Source organism: Carassius auratus, unplaced genomic scaffold, assembly GCF_003368295.1.
Source record: "Carassius auratus strain Wakin unplaced genomic scaffold, ASM336829v1 scaf_tig00007400, whole genome shotgun sequence".
Taxonomy (NCBI): domain Eukaryota; kingdom Metazoa; phylum Chordata; class Actinopteri; order Cypriniformes; family Cyprinidae; genus Carassius; species Carassius auratus.
The window spans coordinates 77,116-97,015 of record NW_020523843.1 but is presented as its reverse complement, the minus strand read 5'-3'; the positions used below and the strand labels follow the sequence as shown (position 1 = coordinate 97,015).

Below are 19,900 nucleotides of genomic sequence, written 5' to 3'. Positions count from 1 at the left end.
GGCTGGTGTTCATTGCAAGTTGATGCATTACAAACAGGCATCTTCTATGAACTGTTGCGGATTCTAAGAACTGTTGCGGATTCACAAACTGCGCCACAAATTTGTGGCGGTGGTGGTGGAGGTGCAGCCGCGCAGACAGCTGAGATTGGTAGAATTAACTGCTCTCTCCGAGCACGCATTACATTTTTATGTTTAGTGGATTGCATATGCGACCGAAGTGTTTTTTTTACACACCGAACAATAAGCCTGCCTGTTAGTGTTGTCACGGTACCAAAATTTCAGTATTCGATACCGATACCAGTGAAAATCCACGGTTCTCTGTACCAATTTCGGTACCAAAGCAAAACACAAAAATTTGCTAATAAAAAAAAAACTTTTTAGCACTAAAAATAAAACCAATGCCATTCTTTATACTTATTTACAATTGTGTTTAAAGTTTTTCTACAAGTTATATAATTATGAAAAACAGTAAACAAGTTTCACCCAAATTTATAAAATTTAAACACATTTTATTTTTGGTAAATAAAGGGGATTTGCTATTAAAAATTAAAACATGGAAGAAATATTGAGATTTATTTCTTTAAAAAATAAAGTTTTTATTTTTTTCAACAGTGGTAGCAGTATCACATACATTTTATTAATAATAGTAATATTTCTAGCACAATGCCCTTATGTAAAAATTTTCTTTTAGGCCTAATGAAATGCATATTTGTCATTTTGAAATTTCTATTTGCGCATTAGCTCCGCCCACTACCGGAGAAACCGGTATGTCTTCTGCTTTTTCAAAAATGAATATGAATAATTCCAAATGAACTCCATTATTTTGACAGGAGAAGACAACAGATGCTGAAATTAATGCAAGCGTCATGCGCTTCAGTCTATGGTAAACAAACCCGCACGTCTCTGCCATTCATTAATTCACAGAGACGCGCAGAACACGGATTCATATTTCAAACAACTTTTGCGGCTTAACATTTACAGATACTGGTCCATATGGAGATTTGATTTGATTCATTTATGCTTTCACAAATTCCATGACTGTCCATATTAAAATGTAAGTTTCATTTACATGACTGGGTTTTGAGATTCCGTACTCGTTTTCTGCTTCGCGGAAATCATAGCGCTGTATGCGTCAAGAACCGGGTTTGAACGGGACCTCGGTTAGGTACTACCGGTCCTTAATAAAGAAACCTGGTACCGTCACATTTAATTTTTTTTAGTACCGACTTGGTACCGAAGTACCGGGTCTTTTGACAACACTACTGCCTGATATTCCCTGTACAGGCCTGAGCCAGTCCTTAAACGCTGGGTCGTTAACCCAGCTATTAGAAAACTTGCATTTGTCCATGAAGACGACGATGGTTGTCCAGTCGTTGAAGATATGCCTTGAAGCAAGTCTAAAATAAAACGTAAGCCAGCCACTTCTGTTGAGTGCGCAGTGTTCTGAGATGATGCCGAACGACCACTGAATATGACGTCAGCATCAAACATACATTGAGACGGAGACGGAAGATCTTTGATTATGTGCCCAGATATGCTAAAGCCCATAGAAACGAACTAACGCGAACGCAGATAGAATTTCAATCAGAATAGGACACCTGATAGTCTGGGAAAAAATAATACCTAATTTGGAAAAAAAATAATACCTCTGAGACCACATTTAACACTTTTAATGGCCTTAAATTTGACCATTTTGATTTATCACTTTTTAATACTTTTTAAAACCCCGCGGACACCCTGCTGTTGCAAGGTAAATCCTCCACCTAATTTTTCATTGCTTATCTTGTACCTTACTTTTATGGTCTATTATGGAAGCTTTTATGGATCAATGTACAGCAATACTTTACTCACGACCATTTGACCAGAATCAGCATCTAATCTCTTTGGATTGACAAGCACGTCAAAGTTAGATATCGGAGGTGGTGGACCAGGGTGACTGCTCTTTTCTGGGGACATGTGTCTCCTACAACTTTGTGCAAGAAGGTAATTGTAAAACTATTGTTCCATAACATTTTGAGAAATGATTTTCAGAAGCTGGCTGTATGCTCCCCTGCTTTCACAAGGAAACGGTGGCAATGCACAAACACTTCAGACGTTTTCAGAATGAAATGGACGACATTGCACAGGTGATGAAGGGCAGGATTTTTACACCATTTAGCAAGCCAGAGTTGTAATCGTAAAATAATGTGCTCCAGTGACCCAAATCTCAAGCTACTTTGTCAGAAGCATAGCAGGCACACATGCAAACATACTGTAAAATCATTCACACGTTCACCGATGCCTCAGGCACTGAGTTTGTTGAATTATAGCCCCATCATGCAAATAAAAGGGGACAAAATAAAAAACATTTATTATTTCACAATTAACCTGCAAGCGATAAAAAAAAACTCAGCGACAGCAGAAATTCACATGCAGGTTGAATTCGCATGGGGCATTCTGGAAGTTTCCAAATTTAGAGAATAATTCTCCAATGTCCTTTTTTTCAGCCTGTGGCTAGGTGGCTCGAGTTATGACCTACATTTCCCCTTTCCTACCGGACTACAAATTAAGGAAACTTCAACAAGGAGTGCAGCGCAATACAAGCTTTTATAGCCTTTCTCACTGTCAAATCCATAATACCAATTTCTCTGTCTTGCCAGGATAGAAATCAAAGCAATTATCCACAAGACGCCATGCATTACAGTCATTTTAACACTATTATAAAGGGAATCAAGCACAGCACGAAACCTCCTCATTTTCAAGCAGCAGCAATAGAAATACGATATAAGGCACCAGTTTTAATATATTTATCACTAAGAATAATCCCAATAAACAATTCTTCAGCCAACTAAGAATTTGAATAATAATGTAGAATTTAACTGATGTACTGGCTGGCACACTGGCTATTTTACAATGGATGAGCAGTGTTTGATATCAGATTTAAAGGGACAGTCCACCAAAAAATGAATATGCTATCATCATTTACTCACACTCAGGTTGAGTATGAAGATAATTAAATGAAGATAATTTTAGAAATTTCAATCTTTTTTTTCGTACAATGGAAGTCAATGGTATGTAAAGTCATACAGGTTTGAAACAACATGAGGGTGAGTAAATGATGACAGATTTTTCATGTTTGGATGAACTATCCCTTTAAGACCCAGAACTATCGGTTTTACGATTAAATATTATTCACATTGATAGCATTTATGTATTTATTTTATTTTCAAAAGCGCTTGTTAGGTTGTTCACACAAGTGGAGAAACCTGTTTTTTTAATGTTTTTGTTTGTAAACAGTACTTGACCTGTGCATATTTCTCTCCCGATTCAGATGAAATGGCTTTTTCACTGGAGAAAGCAATATTTTAGAAAAAGGAATCTTTGGTATTTTACCCAAAAGCAGCGGATTGAAGAAAAAAAAAAAATGAATTATGGATTTGTTTATTAAAAACACACAGCTTTTTACTTCATGACAATACTTGTGGGTTATTGTGAAACTTTTATCGCTGTTTGGACTCATTCTGACGGCACCCATTCACTGCAGATGATCCATTGGTACGCAAGTGATGTAATGCCACATTTCTCCACATATGATATGACGAAGAAACCTACTCATCTACATCTAGGATGGCCTGAAGGTGAGTCAATTTTCATTTTTGGGGTGAACTGTTCCTTTAATGTTTGTCTCTTAAAGTTTTGCTTCTCATACTCATGGTCAGTCATATCTTAATAAATGAGGAGTGATGCCTGGCTTCTTTAATGAGCATGAAAGCTATGCCATTCTGGATTATGCCTGCAATGTATCATTTATCAATCAACAATAAATCATTACATCTTTTTCATTTTCCAACACCAGGGCAGGTTTTGAAAAAGGGAAATAAATGACTGGGCAGAAAGAAAAAACACTGACACATCCAACTCCTTAATGTCTAATTTTGGGTCAACCCCAACTATAATTGTTGTAAATGCAGATTTATAAAGGCAAAGCTAGCCATTTTGCTTCAATGAGCAGTGCATTCCTTGTATAATGCATTTTTATTCTCTCAGGAAAGCATTTTAATATTTACAAACTGAAAAATGCACAAAAAGCATCCACTCACCATCCACTCTGAAATGATGATGTCCACTTTTTCCACAGGAAGGTCAATTTCTTCTATTCTGCCCTTGATCAGTGTGATGGTGTCTTCAAGTTTATTTGATCTAGGCAAAGAAAACATTCAAATAAACTTTTTATCTAACATTTAAATAGCAATAGTAGATGATTTTGATTATATTAACTAAATGAAATTAAATGAATACAAAATTCATTATTTATTTCCAAGTGTTCCAATGAATAAAAAAAAAAAATGCAAGGAAAACGTAAATTATAAAATGCATGTTACTAGTTTTAAACAACTCGGCTGTGACTATGAATGATAATTACGCTCATTAGCCCTTATTTCAATCTCCTCAGAAAGACATCTGCTAATTAACCCAAATTACACACACCACAGAAGATTTACCAGGACAACAACACTAACGTCCCAATTTGACAGCACCTCCTCCCAAGACCTTTTGCACTAAGAGTCAGCAAACTACCATTCACCTGAGTGTTTGTGTGTATGAGTGTAAACGTGCATGAACAACTACCCCCCACCCCCACCTTATTTAAATGATCGCTCCCATTTTGACCGGTAACCCTTAACATCAATCTCTCTAAATACTCCATTATCATGACAGCTAATGTTACTAGGGACAGAGTCATTACTCAAGCCTGCAGAGTGCGTTTCTGCCCAACTGATCCTTATCTCTGCACCTTCGCGCTATCACACTCTTCCAGAATCCCATTGTAGCGCTCCCTCTATCTGCCCCTCCTTCAGCAGACTGTCCCGAGCTAGGAAACACTAATCTCATTACTGGGTTAATTTAGAGGACAATGTCAGCTACAAGGGGGAGAAAGAGGAGGAGGAGGGGGATTTGGGACACTTTAATACTTCCCTCCACTGGATGGTACTTGGTTTAGGGAATATAATGATCCAAGTATATTGATCCTCTGGGACTGATGATTGGATTTAAGGTGTGAAGTGATGATGACAGACTGGATTATCCACCAAATCACTACCATGACTGGTGTTAAATGGTGTAATCTAGGGAATAAGTACCTAAATTGTAGAGACCGTGCAAGGATTATCTGGTTTTCTACTATAAATGCTCTTACGATATTAATTAATACACTCATGGAACAAAAAGCTGGGGCAACATTTCACACAAGTCCAAGATGAAATTTTTGCAATGCACCTGCATTACAGAAATAGTCTGTATTAAATATTCCAGAATGTAGAAAAAAAATTTGCCGTAGGATTTACTTTGAAACAATTAGCACTCAGAAATTGCTAGTCAATTTCACAAAGAAATGACGAAATGAGACACATACTGATTAAACATGACAGTTTTTAGACGAGACTGAAAGTAGCAAGTTCTTATAAAAAAAATTTTTTTTAAAAAGTGTAATTTACAATTTTTTTTTTTTTTTACAACCTTTTTTTAACAAAGGTGTTTCCATAAGTAATAAACACTTTTTTGCAATTACACTTTGAATTTGCTCTTAAATTTTACAAACAATTACAAAAAACTGCAGGTAACACATTAAATTAAATATGAAATTTTGAAGTAGAAAAACTGAGAAAGTGTCTTTGAAAAAAAAAAAAAAAAAAAAAAAAAAAAAAAAAAAAATATATATATATATATATATATATATATATATATATATATATATATATATATATATAATAATCATAATATATATATATATATATATTTTTTTTTTTTTTTTTTCACAGCGCACAACACTGGTTTACTCTCTAAACTCTGTCGGGTTGTCTCTATCATGACAAACTGCTTGTGATTTTTACACATTTTAGTCACTGTAAAGTGTTTAAATATTCGATGTAAAAGTAAATAATACTTAAGTCTGTGCAGAACTCTCCATTGTACATGCATTGCTATCAAAGTGTTTATTTAATTCCTTTAATATTGTTTTTTGATGTATATATTTAACATTCAATTAAAAAAAATTAATTCACATCTCTATAAAACTGAATCAAGCATCATGCAGGTCAGAAAACCACCTCTGTAAAACCCATACACGCTCAGGCAGCATGAAGTAGGCCTCGGCCCAACAGCGGCCCAGCGAGCTGTAAAATTAAACTTCATTTTCCTTTCATCCTCCTGCCTGCTTCGACTCCTCACACTTATGTATTAACAATAACCATAATCAAAAAAATCTCCCAGAGACACCACCTGTAGTGAACACATCTCAACTCCAACAAATAAAACTATATCTCTGCTTCTGGATGAAATGGAAGTGCCCTCGGAGGTGATACATGAGGTAATTTTTATGGGCAGATAGGTCGTAAAGGAAGCAGATAGGACAGGCTGGAGACCATTTGTATGTTTAGTGTGCGTGTGAGATCCTGTGCCGGGATTGAAGTAGGGGAGATTGGAAGTCGACTGGGTGGATGTAAATGGCAGGCCTTTAGGAACGTGACTGAAGCCCGTAAATACATTGAAGTCAACCACTGAGACAAATAGAAATAGAAAGAGGACTAGTTTTTGATGAGATTGCAGGATAATGATAGAGCTCGCCGGCCTGGGATTGGTGCAAGAGTGTTTCTCAGGCCAGTTGACAAAACTGACACTTCCCCTTTTAGGCCAATTACGCATTGTCAATGAATATTTGACATTGACACTTTTATGGATTTTGTTTGGCTTTCAATGATGCATTCCATATTGTTTTTGCAAATTCTGCTGATGTGTCAACATGATGGCTAGATGTTGTATCGATGGCTAACATATATTAAACTATAAAATTGACTTCTGATAGACTTGGAAGCATTATTAAGAATGTTTTGAAAACTACATACAATGCAGAAAAAAAACCTAGTTGTTGAATGCTGCATTGGCAAAAAAGTACTTTTATTTGTATGACTTTGTGGCGAGTGGGGCGGGGCCGAGAGGCGTGGGAACGAGGAGTGAAGCCAGGTGTAGTGATTGGAGATGAGCTACACCTGCGCCCCACCGCCGGTCTTGAGTCCCACGTAGGAGATGGAAGGATATAAAACTGGAGCGACTATAGTGAAGGACGAGAGAGGACCAGGCCTGGGCCATATTTTTATGTTTGCTTTTTATTTTGTGCGCACCAGTCGTCGGTGAGGGGCTGGTGCGCTGTTTTGTGTTTATTTTTGAATTATTAAGAAGTTTTGATTGTCCGCCGGTTCCCGCCTCCTCCTTCCCGATGAGTATGGAGATTTTATTATTACAGACTTTTTTATGTTTTGTTTTCTGTTTGTTTTCTGTGCAAATTCCACTGATGTATCACCAATACATATAAAATGTAATGAAAAAACTAACATTTAATGAATAAAAGTAAAAAAAAAAAAAAATTCATGCAAATATAAAACTATAATGTTAAAATATTTTTATTGTAGTCGGGACAGTAAAATTTTAGATAGAAACAGAAAAACTCTTATTGTTGATCCCAGCAAATACTGGCGAAACTTACAGAGAGGAAGCTGGATTGTTTAATGGGAAGAAGTGTCTCAAAGCAGATGAAGTTGGGAAAAAAAAATAAAGCCAAAAAACACTTCGGAAGCAATAAAAGGACTTAAAGGGTTAGTTCAGCAAAAAATGAAAATGAAAGCATACATTACTCACCCTGAAGTCATCCTAGGTGTATATGACTTTCTTCTTTCAGATGAATTCAGTTGGAGTTTTAACAAATATTGTCTTTGATCTTTTAAGATGTTTGATGGAGCTTAGCAGGTGTTGGACTGCATCGGTCCATGAGAAGTTCTTTGCTGAACTAACACTTTAATATTTACAGAGGAGATGTTCAAGAAACACCAAAGGGGAACACAAGATGATTTTATTTTTACCCTTTTTTTTTTTTTTGACCAACTTTTTTATATTAACAAAACAACATCCATGGGAGCAACCGCTTTTTAATAAAAACAAGTAAACGTATGCCAAGAGGGCCTTTCTGATCTACTCAAGAACCTGTTCATTTCTTCAGTGCGATGTTGACTCACCTGACAATGTCCATGGCCTGGTAGATGATCTCAGACTGGTCGACAGCAATGACCTTCCTGGCTCCCGCTTTGGCGGCGAACATGGAGAGGATTCCTGTACCACATCCCACATCAAGCACCACCTGCGGGTTAAAGGAGCAGCGCGTAACCTTTCTGCACTATGCCAGCTTGTCTGTGCCATCTTAAGCGTGCAGATGTATGATAATAGCACCGGAGGCATTTATCATGCTGACAGGGTCTAACCCTTATTTGCCAAAGTCCACGGGCTGGACCACGATGGCTGAGATAAGCCTCTCGTCGTCTACCCCCACTTCACCTTTTTCTTTCCAGCTCAGTGCGTCACCTCGCTATCCATGTTCAGCTGTGGCCGGCTCAAGCTGATCTAGCCAATGTCAGCGCAAAATAAATGGTTTGTATATGAGCTGTGGTGTACTTTATGTGTGTGCACGGAAGCACCATTATCCTGTTATCAGCCCACTGCAGTTGACACATAAGAACCCCCCTTTAAAAAAAATACTGCAGCTTGGTATAATGCAAGGTTTTGTCATCGCAATTATTACTCTGTCATAGCTTTTTCTACAACACTTAAAAATGGCTTCAGGAAGCCCATACTCACCTTGTCCTTGAAGACGTCCATGTTGTGGTACATGAAGTCTCGATAGCTCTCAGTGCGCACCTTGTCCTGTTGTAAAAAGAGACAACCAAAGACCTAAGCAATGACACAGTGTCACCATCGTACTTTCTATTAAGAAGACAGAGCGCTCTCATCCCAGCGAGGGAGTAGCTGCTGAACAGGATCCAATCATTCAGAGCAAAAATGTAATTTTAACGCTTTATCCACAGTTAAAGCTGACAGTCAAGGAGCATGCTGGAAATCAAATTAACAATCGTTAAGCAGCATGAAATAAAAATCTCATTTTTAACAGTCAAGATTGAATTAGAAAGCAATTCAAAGGATGTGTGACTGGTAATTAATTTTTTTTTGTGTTTTTTTTTTTGAGGGAAGGAGGTTGCTGTTGTTGGCAGTGGAGATGAAAAATTTAATGAAACTGGTCCTGGCACGTCTTGCTTTGCTAGCAGAATTTCAGCCAGAATTGGCTAATTAACCTGCCAATCAGAATTAGTACCACCGAACATACATGATGCTGGAAGCTATTTACAATCCCAATGAGAGCCATTACATTTATATCGGGTTAAACCAGAACATGTAAAAATAATAATTAAAAATAAATAAGGGCCTCTTTTTTATGATTAAGCATTTAGCTTAAACATTTTAAAGTATTTTTTCCTGAACATTTTTCTAAACTACTGGTCAAAAGTCTCGGTTGCACTTTATTTTACAGTACGTGTACTAACATGTACTTATAGTGAACTTACAGTGTATTTATATAAGAAAGTTCTGGTAATACAAGGTAACTACATGGGGTAGGGTTAGGTTTAGGGGTAGGTTCAGGGTTAGTTATTACATAGTTATTGTAATTACTATAATAAGTACATAGTATGTACATGAGGAACAGGACTGTAAAATAAAGTGCTACCAAAGTCTCAAATAATAAATTTTTTTTTTTAATGTTTCTTAAAAAAAAAAAAGTCTGCATTTGTTTCATCAAAAATACAATAAAAACATAATATTGTGAAATATTTTAACATTTAAATTTTTTTCTATTTTAATATATTTTCAAATGTAATTTATTCCTGTAATGGCAAATCTGAATTTTCAGCAGCCATTTATTCAGTTTTCAGCATCTCATTCTAATATGCAGTGTTTGCTGTATGTGAAAACCATGATACAAAACCATTTAAAAGTTAGGGGAAAGAAGAAATTAAGAAAGAAAGAAAGAAAAATTTATGTTTCTCCAGTAGGATCTGATTTGATTTTTATCCACTCTTTCATCCATTAAAAAACACTTTCAAATTATGGCAGAAATTCCATTAGCATTCCTATAGGATTTGATGTTCTGAAGGGAAATATTTCAATATATGTGAATATTTCAAATCAAACTTATTTGAAATCACCTTCTGATGCAGATTAAAAAAAATGTTGAAGGAAAAGTTCACTTAACTTTCCTTACATGGAAAGTTTTGCATTATTTAAAGGGTTAAAGATCGTGAGTCGTGACGGTAAATGGCATCATTTTACGGTGGACAGTAAAAGCGTCAGCGCTTGCGTTGCACCATACAGCTCGCCTCTACTCTGCAGAGTTTCAACTCTGATGCAAACCGCTGTTTAATGCAAGTTGGAGGAGGCACCAATCACTGGCCCTCTCCAGGACATACTGCAGTATGAGAGCTGACGATCCAAAAGCTCCTTTACTGCAGTTACAGCACTCAAACAATGACATCCTAATAATAAATCTGGAAAACTGCAATGTGGGAAAAGAAATAATGGTGAATAATGAAAATATGCTGCATGCATGCATACAGCGAACCACTGCATCTTTTTTTAAGGAGTTTGCACAAAGTATGAGTTGCCTGTGACCTCCTTCCCAAGCAAATAAGGCTGCAGGTATATGTTAAGATGGGGACAGACGTACCTTCAGCATCTCCTCATGGATGCTGTAATGCCCATAAGAGCTAAAGTAGGCCTCGTCTTCTTCTTCTCTCAACTCAGCAATGGCCCCTGAGCGTGAAGGGCCACGGCTTGTGTCTGCATTCAGCACTAAACCTTGGGCCAACAATCTGGGGCAATGCAAACAACACACACACACACATATATATATATATATATATACACATATATTAAGACAGAGGAAGGCTCGGTCAGTCCACCAGCACACGTGCACGTGCATGTGAGTGCTAGCTCAAAATCTTAACCACTGCAGTGGAATTTTACCCCATCACTAACTTCTATTGCCCCGCCTCTTTTTTTGCACCTCTATCCACTTCATTGAGTCTTTTAAACTGAACTCTATGCTGCACCCTGCTGGACACACTTATACATTACACATCTACTGAAGTTGCAGAGCTTACTCTCAGAGTCAGCCATTCTTTCATATTAATTGGGAACTGAAGGTAATTTTTGTTTATTTATTTGTTTATTTTTAACTTTAAAAAAAATTCTTATGGCCAGTGCCATTATTGCAATTGCTTGGTCAGGTCAGTTTAAACAATGATAATTTGGTTTTGGTTCTAACATGAATGAAGATGTGACCTAAAGAAGGGGGAAAAAAGTTTTGCAATGCATTTACTACTCTTTGTGAGACCTTTCACATACAACTTCAGCTCTATGGGCAGAATTTTTGGCATACCGTGACAACAGTTGACAATAATTAATTATATTAGGTTGTAAAAACAAAGGAGAATGTGTCTGCAGTCTGTGGGACAAGTGTATTGTATCATTTAAAAAACTGAAATGTGAAATTCACACTGGTTATACTGTATGACACATTTCCAGGTCACAGTGCTTGCATTTAAAGTTGTATTTAAAAGGATAGTTCACCTACAATGTTTTTTTTATTATTATTCATTTAAAACTTTCTTTCATCTGCAGAACACAAAATAATATCTTTTGAAGAATATTTTGTTCAAAACAACACTGAATACCATTATCTTATAAAAAACAATAATAATAAAAAAATAATAGTGATAATAATCTTCTTTTGGATGAACCCATTCTTCCTTAATTTTTCTTAAATTAAAATTCCTTTAAAGGGGTAAAAGATATCTTTTTAAACATATGCTGACTAAACCTATGACTAAAGAAAACAGAAAAAAAAACTTCAACATCCATAATGCACTGGGTTCAATCTGACTGTCTGTGAGCAGGGATACAAAGATGCATAAATCCAATCTGAAGTTTTCCCCAGTGCCCTGGAACGGTCAAAACTCCACTGGATGACGTGTTTTTCAACTTCATACTAACAGGTAGGACATGTTTAAGATGGAATAAGCAACACTGTGAGAATAAATCACTCATAGAGTATAAATAATAACACTTATGTGCTCATACTTTGAGAAAAAGCACTGAAATCGAATGCATATGAAGAGTGAGGCTGATGTTATACTGACTTGAGTTTGTGCAGATCGTCCATGGCTCGGGCAAGGGCTTCCTCAGCTCTCTGAGCTCTGTCTTCAGCCTGTCTGGCTCTCTGAAGCAGAAGAGGCTCCTGATCACCAGCCGCGGGGCTCAACGACACATCTGAGGCTTCAGTCAACTCTTCAACATCTGACAAAATGTAAGCCAGTAGAACAAATGTGTTTCAAACACGTATGAAAGATTCCCATTTACACATGCAGTATGCTGCCATACCCTACAGTTCAAAAGTTCTTAAAGTAGTAAGATTTTTATTTTGTTTTAAATTGTTTTTGTTTTGTTTTTTCTCACAAAGAATGCATTTAATTAATTATAAGTGATGCTAAAGACATTTATAATGTAACAAAAAATTCTGATTTCAAATAAATCCTGTTTTCGTTAACTTTCTTTTCATCAAAGTTCCTGAAAGAAAAACACTGTTTTCATAAAACACTTAAGCAGCATCATAAAAAGAAATGTTTCTTAAGCAGTAAATCATATCAGAATGATTTCTGAAGGATCATGTGACACTGGTATATTAATATAGAAAACTATATTATCACCCAGTAATATATTGAAAGATGGTCATATAGTACATTCTACTTTACCTGCTTATGTAAAGCAATATATACCATATAGCAAATCTTGGCAGTGTGAATTTTATATCATTGCAAAATATAAACTGAAATATCATACAGCTCTATAGTACATACAAAGCTGTATATATATTATATTATTTAATAAAAACGATATATTACATTTTAAAATATATTAAAATAGACAAAAGCAGAATTTTGTCACAATATACAATAGTAATTCTCCTACCTATCAACAGTAATGGGTCATCTGGTAAAGCTGGTTTCATGTATTGATCACTGTCCCATGGCAATGGACCATTTGAAGCAAGCTCCAAACTCTCTGCAGAACATTTCTACAAAACACACACGGCTTATTCTCTTCAGGCGTCAAGTCATCGTATCACAAATATACCCTTGAAGTGTGTGTGTTAAGAAGATACTTACTGTAGTTCTAATGTAGTTTATCATCTTTATGTAGCCATAGTCATCAAGCCCTAGTGAGGAATGAAACCAGATGTATATTTAGAGACATCAGGCATCACTCGGCACACGGAGCAGTCTTAGGTTTGAAAAACTTACTGTGTTTGTGGACAAGACCTGGAATATCCACACCATGATCTGTCTTACAGTGTTGAACTGTTTCAGACACGGAGGTGAAAGTCCTGTTTAAAGGGAGACATACTTGAGTTCAAAACAAATCATCAGCTCATCTTTGCTAGTGCATGTCTTGAATTGTTAAGCACACACACACAAAACATCAGAGCCTTAATCAGTTTAGCTACTTTTAAATAAATATTCAAAATATGAATAGTCAAAGTGTTCAGGTTATTATTGCAAACTTAACATTTACAATAGTTCAAGTTTATAAAATTCTTAACATTTATGTCTATAGTAATAAAACTGAAATAAAATACTTAACCAAATACTTAAATAACCAAACTAAAATTACAATTAGAAATATTGCATGCCAATTTAGAGAAATACGTTAAAGCACTGAAATTACTAACTGGAAATTAAAATTAAAAAAGGAAACAAAATATATTCAACGTAAAAGAAATATTCAAGAAGGAAAACAGCACTAATAGCATAACAAAATTACTAAATATGTTATATATATATATAAAATATTGAAAACTACAAATACATGCTAATCCAAAACATGACAGGATTTCAACAAAACTGAAATAATATTGTTTCACATGTCCATCCTCCTGACATCCATGAGTTCAAAAAAGAGTTTGTTTTTGTGATGTATTTGATCTTCTGGTTTCTCCTCACTATTGTCACATTTAATCTGACTTGAATTGAACTGTTAAAATGTCTCCGTTTTGGATTATACATCTAGCATTACACTGAGTAGATAAAAGATACTAAGTAAATATTTTAAGACATTTTAATCATTTCTTCGGGCCATGTAAAAGCTGGAAATAACATGCTACTTTTTTTCTCACACACAGTATAAATGGCTTACATGTAAATATACATCTGTCATATTTGGAGGTTTTTGAAAATAAATCGTTTGAAACAGTTTTCTTTTAGGAAGCATCATCGTGAATGTTAGTTACCTGCTGTCACAGAGTAAACACGGGACTGTTATGTGTTCAGATCCCTCCTCCATTGACTGCCACTGTTCTTCATCACTGTCGGACAGCTCGGGCACATCATCACCTGCATCACAAGATACAGCTGCATAAGCCATAACTATTAAACACAGCCAAACAACCGGTGAGAACTACTGACATGATAACTGTACAGGAGTTGAACATTTTAAAATGCCGAACTGCAGTAAATTTCTTCTAAGATTAATATGCACTATTTTAATCGTTACATCGCGCGGTTTAAACGAGTTAAAGCACATATGTACATTATATTTCATACATTCACGTGTACCTGTGTACGCTGCCATGTTGTATTCTCTTGAGTTGGGAGTTTTCTCATCCGGGTCATTCTTATTTGGTGTACTTCCCCTCTGTCGTCATGTGAGGTCGCTGTTTCTTCATTAATCGCAGTAACCGTACGCCTTAGTCTTTCAAATATTTAATATATTTCTGTACCGCTTTGTATTTTATTTGTGTGTCTTTGTTAGTAACAAATCATCAAAAAGTCCTTTATGCAGGTACAACACATTGTTTTTCTTTTTTTTAGTTTTATAATAACACACTACCTACAATCAAAACTTTGGACTCATTTGACTTCACATTGTATAGTTATTGTAAGGCTTACAATAATACTACATTTATATTGTATGGCTAGTGTGTAAATGAATTTAGTCAGTTTTTGCGTGGAATTTCTCGAATTGAAATTTTAATAGATAAGTTAAACAAGCACACATGTGAACTCTTTCAACGCTGGTTAAAATAATGACGGAATCATAAAGTTGGATCCTAACATAATATATATGCTGCCAAGTAAAAAAAATATATATATTCTGAATGCAGATGAACAGTATAGATGCGGAACAGTTTCTGTGTCATGATATGTCATACTGTTTAAACCTGCAAATAAATGCTTTTGTCTTTCAGATGTGACTAAATAGGTGACTGTTTAACCCACTTTTCAGATATTACACACACAATAATATAATTATATACATACAATAGTTGTGTTCAAGTATGGATATAATGTATTTTTTTCTGACCAATATAAAATTACATTAAAAAAAGCAACAGAGCTCAAAATGAAGTATATAGAAACAGCACATATCACCCTTAAACGCAGTACTACATTCTGAATGCTTTTAAAATACTTAAAATGATAATAATTAAACTGCAGGCAAACAATATTTTGGCTTATCTTGCTGAAGAATCATGCCAGGATTGCACTTAATTATATATATTAAAAAAAGTGAGAATAAAAGTCTTTTTTATTCTTTGTCTCCAATTTTCCCAAGATTGTATATAGCCTTGTTTTCGAGAATTTCCACTTTCTGCTCTCCATCTGTCAGTGTGTTGACAAGCATAGCTCTGGCCACTGCTGTGATGGGAATAGACATTGAAGGTAAAACAGAGGAGACTGCACAAAGAAATTTTCGGGCCACCCACTCAGCCGGCCTGCTCTCCTCTCGGTCCACTAAGAGCACCCTAAAAAAAAAATAATAATAATAAATCACATATGAACTACAGAACATATGATGATTTAGAAATAACAGACATGCAAAATATACATACAAAATGTTTGACCTCAAACTATACTTGCAACAGATTTTATTTAAGAAAAATAAAGCAGCGGGACTCACGCTGGTCGATAAATGGAGAAACGCTCAAACCCTAGGTCTTCAATTTCTGCTTCAACCTGTCCCTGTTAATACAGCAGTGTTGGAATAGACAAGGACTGGCTTGAATGACAACAAAATACAAGCTTGTCCTTCCATGCACTGTTAATCAAGTAAGTGATATAATACCTTTGTTTTCAGATAGAGAAAGCTGCTGGTTTTGTCTGCACCTTTGGAGGATTCGAGATGAAAATGTGAGCAACCTCCTGCTTTGGCAAGTTCTGCAGACTTGAGTACGTAGTCATGATCCACCCGCACAAACCCTTCCTGTAGCCCATAAAAAATATATGCACAGAAAGCTGTCTTTTAGTATGCAATTAAAAGGAAATAATCATGAAATGTAAACTTTCACAAAGGGTTCTCCACAAGCGCATCATAAAGTCATAAAGTAAAATCATCTTGTTCGTCAGCTGCTAAAGTGTTCTTTACTTTCATTGCCAATCAGAGTTTGTTAGCATTTATTTTGTCTCATCATGATTTCTTTTTTTTTCTGCAAATAATATAAGACAAATATTTTCTTACATTTATAAATGTATTAAACGAATACAGACTATAATTGAATTTGTCTATATCCTAAACTCCTGACTAAGGATCAGGAGAAAATCCCTCATGCATTAATACGGTCTACAATATGATCGCATCTGAACATACAGCTCCTGCTTTGGCTTTGGTTGTTCCTAGACAGCAGTATCCAACATCATGGCCCTGAAAAGCCTCAGCATACTCATCAAGCTTCTCAAAATCAACCACCTTTTGCACCTGAAGAGAACAAGAGGGACAATAAACAGTCAGAATAAAAAAATTAAATCCTTGATATCATTCAAAGAAGTGCAAGTTGAATTGCATTAAACAACAAAATTTCAAACAACCTAGCATGTGCAAACAAATGATGCTAGATTTTGATTTACAGGTCCTTCTAAAAAAAAATAGCATATTGTGATAACAGTTCATTATTTTCCATAATGTAATGATAAAAATTAAACTTTCATATATTTTAGATTCATTGCAAACCAACTGAAATATTTCAGGTCTTTTATTGTTTTAATACTGATGATTTTGGCATATAGCTCATGAAAACCCAAAATTCCTATCTCAAAAAATTTGCATATTTCATCAAACCAATAAAAGAAAAGTGTTTTTAATACAAAAGAAAAGTCAACCTTCAAATAATTATGTTCAGTTATGCACTCAATACTTGGTCGGGAATCCTTTTGCAGAAATGACTGCTTCAATGCGGCGTGGCATGGAGGCAATCAGCCTGTGGCACTGCTGAGGTGTTATGGAGGCCCAGGATGCTTCGATAGTGGCCTTAAGCTCATCCAGAGTGTTGGGTCTTGCGTCTCTCAACTTTCTCTTCACAACATCCCACAGATTCTCTATGGGGTTCAGGTCAGGAGAGTTGGCAGGCCAATTGAGCACAGTAATACCATGGTCAGTAAACCATTTACCAGTGGTTTTGGCACTGTGAGCAGGTGCCAGTTCGTGCTGAAAAATGAAATCTTCATCTCCATAAAGCTTTTCAGCAGATGGAAGCATGAAGTGCTCCAAAATCTCCTGATAGCTAGCTGCATTGACCCTGCCCTTGATAAAACACAGTGGACCAACACCAGCAGCTGACATGGCACCCCAGACCATCACTGACTGTGGGTACTTGACACTGGACTTCAGGCATTTTGGCATTTCCTTCTCCCCAGTCTTCCTCCAGACTCTGGCACCTTGATTTCCGAATGACATTGAAAATTAGCTTTCATCCGAAAACAGTACTTTGGACCACTGAGCAACAGTCCAGTGCTGCTTCTCTGTAGCCCATTTCCTGCACACGCCTGTGCACAGTGGCTCTGGATGTTTCTACCCCAGACTCAGTCCACTGCTTCCGCAGGTCCCCCAAGGTCTGGAATCGGTCCTGTTCCACAATCTTCCTCAGGGTCCGGTCACCTCTTCTCGTTGTGCAGAATTTATTGCAACACTTTTTCCTTCCTACAGACTTCCCACTGAGGTGCCTTGATACAGCACTCTGGGAACAGCCTATTCATTCAGAAATTTCTTTCTGTGTCTTACCCTCTCGCTTGAGGGTGTCAATGATGGCCTTCTGGACAGCAGTCAGGTCAGTCTTACCCATGATTGCGGTTTTGAGTAATGAACCAGGCAGGGAGTTTTTAAAAGCCTCAGGAATCTTTTGCAGGTGTTTAGAGTTAATTAGTTGATTCAGATGATTAGGTTAATAGGTCGTTTAGAGAACCCTTTCATGATATGCTAATTTTTTTGAGATAGGAATTTTGGGTTTTCATGAGCTGTATGCCAAAATCATCAGTATTAAAACAATAAAAGACGTTAAATATTTCAGTTGGTGTGCAATGAATCTAAAATATATGAAAGTTTAATTTTTATCATTACATTATGGAAAATAATGAACTGTTATCACAATATGCTAATTTTTTTAGTAGTGCCTGTATATGAGCCAGTTACTGCTTGTGCTGTCTATGGAAGTCAATAGGGTCAACTCTTTGTCTACCAAAATTCTTGAAAGTATCTTCTTTCGTGTTTTTCTTTTTTCTTATTACAAAAAAATAAATGCTTTAAATAAAAGGTTTAAGAAGCTTCAGGATGAGAAAATGATGACTGAATTAAAAATTTTTGGGTAAACTATCCATTAAAGGCACCTGAATAATTGTAAAAACACATGCGCATTGACATAACGTAACACATTACCAGATTTTCATAAGCTTTATCCTCAAAGGTTAACTGCCTTCGTCCAATGAGAGTGATGCTGGAGAAGATGTTGCGCTCCACTATTTCTTTCAGTAGCGCCTTTCCGGTCTCACCTGAAGCGCCGAGAATGAAGCACGTTCTGTTCTTCTGCCGGTAATTCTCTTCCATTGCGTTCAGATCCATTCTGTAATGAAAAAAAAATGGTTGCGTTCGCAACTGGTTGAATTTTGCAACAGCACCATGACAGTGCAAAATTTGCACAGGTGCATTTTTAGTAATAACTGCTTCAAAAGTTGTTCCTCAAAGCTGCGCTCGGCGGCTTAAAGCTCACTGAACAGTAGTCAAAACTCTTATCTCACTGGCAATATTTGCACACTAAATATAGGTCTGTAATTATTGATGCCAATATTTGATACATGTCATAATGTAAAGCCGCCCCAGAAAACTCTTTTTAAACATCCTTATACAGCCTAAGGGATTTGTCCATGTTGTGCAATGCTGAAAAAAGTATCACGTGACAATACAGTCGGTTCTAGCAAGAAATAATATTAGCAACTTTACTAAATTGAATTATTAATTACACGTGACAGCTTCATCATGCATACATTTTTCCCACTATTTTTAGGTTCTTTTTTATTTTGTTCTTTATTTCAAATGGTCTAACCTGTTAATGCTTTCTGTATTTATTTTTTTCTTCTCAGTATTTGATTGTTATTTATCTTAATTCAAACAAGGGGGAAGATTGGCACACCATTTAGGTGTGGTCGTTCATGCTATGAGCAAAAATAAAAAAAAATCGCGTAAGTTACTGTAGAAAAAAATACAAATACTGTCAGCACAAGCAGGACAAAGCAACAATATTGCATAGTAGGATAGTAATAGAAGTGACAGTAGTGGTGCGTAGCCTATACTTCACCTTGGGATCTCGTCTACCTCTGAATTCTCAAGATAGTACAAAACAGCGGCGAGCGCCGCGACGAAAACAGCGAAGAAGCTTAAGGTTTTACCCCAGTTACTCTCAAATACATTCATGCCAAGCTCGATAAACAGAGACGACTTCGGTAGTTGATACGCTGGAGCTTCTTCCTGTTATAGCGACCTGTGTCTGCGCATGCGCAGAACGCCTACATGCAATACAGCGAAAATTACAGCTGTTTGGAAAAGCATATGCTCTCCTACTTGGTTTTACTGGCACTTGAAGCCTTCAGAACGTTAAAATATAGATTCTAAAGTATTGTGGCAGAGCAAATGAACACCTCCCAAAAACAAGAGTGCCCAGAGTGCT

General features: G+C 36.2%; 2 protein-coding genes across 4 annotated transcripts in view; both read right to left on the bottom strand.

Moving 5' to 3' along the window:
* The window catches only part of LOC113071479 (protein arginine N-methyltransferase 3), a 45,923-nt gene extending 31,309 nt beyond the window's left edge, over positions 1 to 14,614 (bottom strand). Inside the window, exons 1-10 of one of the 3 annotated variants that reach the window (XM_026244834.1) lie at positions 14,526 to 14,614; positions 14,201 to 14,303; positions 13,215 to 13,297; positions 13,080 to 13,129; positions 12,883 to 12,988; positions 12,054 to 12,210; positions 10,580 to 10,724; positions 8,662 to 8,727; positions 8,046 to 8,167; positions 4,080 to 4,179 (exon numbers count right to left, since the gene is read on the bottom strand). In XM_026244834.1, coding sequence (XP_026100619.1) covers positions 4,080 to 4,179; positions 8,046 to 8,167; positions 8,662 to 8,727; positions 10,580 to 10,724; positions 12,054 to 12,210; positions 12,883 to 12,988; positions 13,080 to 13,129; positions 13,215 to 13,297; positions 14,201 to 14,303; positions 14,526 to 14,541 — 948 coding nt within the window. In that variant the 5' untranslated portion in view covers positions 14,542 to 14,614. Of the gene's footprint in view, positions 1 to 4,079; positions 4,180 to 8,045; positions 8,168 to 8,661; positions 8,728 to 10,579; positions 10,725 to 12,053; positions 12,211 to 12,882; positions 12,989 to 13,079; positions 13,130 to 13,214; positions 13,298 to 14,200; positions 14,322 to 14,513 lie in introns of all 3 variants that reach the window. The other 2 variants (XM_026244833.1, XM_026244832.1) reach the window with 2 other exon arrangements.
* A 303-nt stretch (positions 14,615 to 14,917) lies between these two features.
* On the bottom strand, positions 14,918 to 19,699 carry LOC113071478 (oxidoreductase HTATIP2-like). The gene is made up of 6 exons (XM_026244831.1): positions 19,532 to 19,699; positions 18,616 to 18,799; positions 16,558 to 16,665; positions 16,036 to 16,173; positions 15,871 to 15,932; positions 14,918 to 15,715 (listed from the first exon to the last, which is right to left on the bottom strand). The coding sequence occupies exons 1-6, from the start codon at positions 19,645 to 19,647 to the stop codon at positions 15,499 to 15,501; spliced, it is 825 nt and encodes a 274-aa protein (XP_026100616.1). The 5' UTR covers positions 19,648 to 19,699; the 3' UTR covers positions 14,918 to 15,498.
* Between the last annotated feature and the right edge of the window lie 201 nt (positions 19,700 to 19,900).

Excerpts from the sequence above, each read along its gene's own strand:
- LOC113071478 (XM_026244831.1), bottom strand. The coding sequence starts at position 19,647 with ATGAATGTATTTGAGAGTAACTGGGGTAAAACCTTAAGCTTCTTCGCT. Across the intron at positions 16,174-16,557 it reads CCAAAGCCAAAGCAGGAGCT|GAAGGGTTTGTGCGGGTGGA; the intron begins GTATGTTCAGAT and ends TATGGGCTACAG. Across the intron at positions 15,716-15,870 it reads TTCTCCATTTATCGACCAGC|GGTGCTCTTAGTGGACCGAG; the intron begins GTGAGTCCCGCT and ends TTTTTTTTTTAG.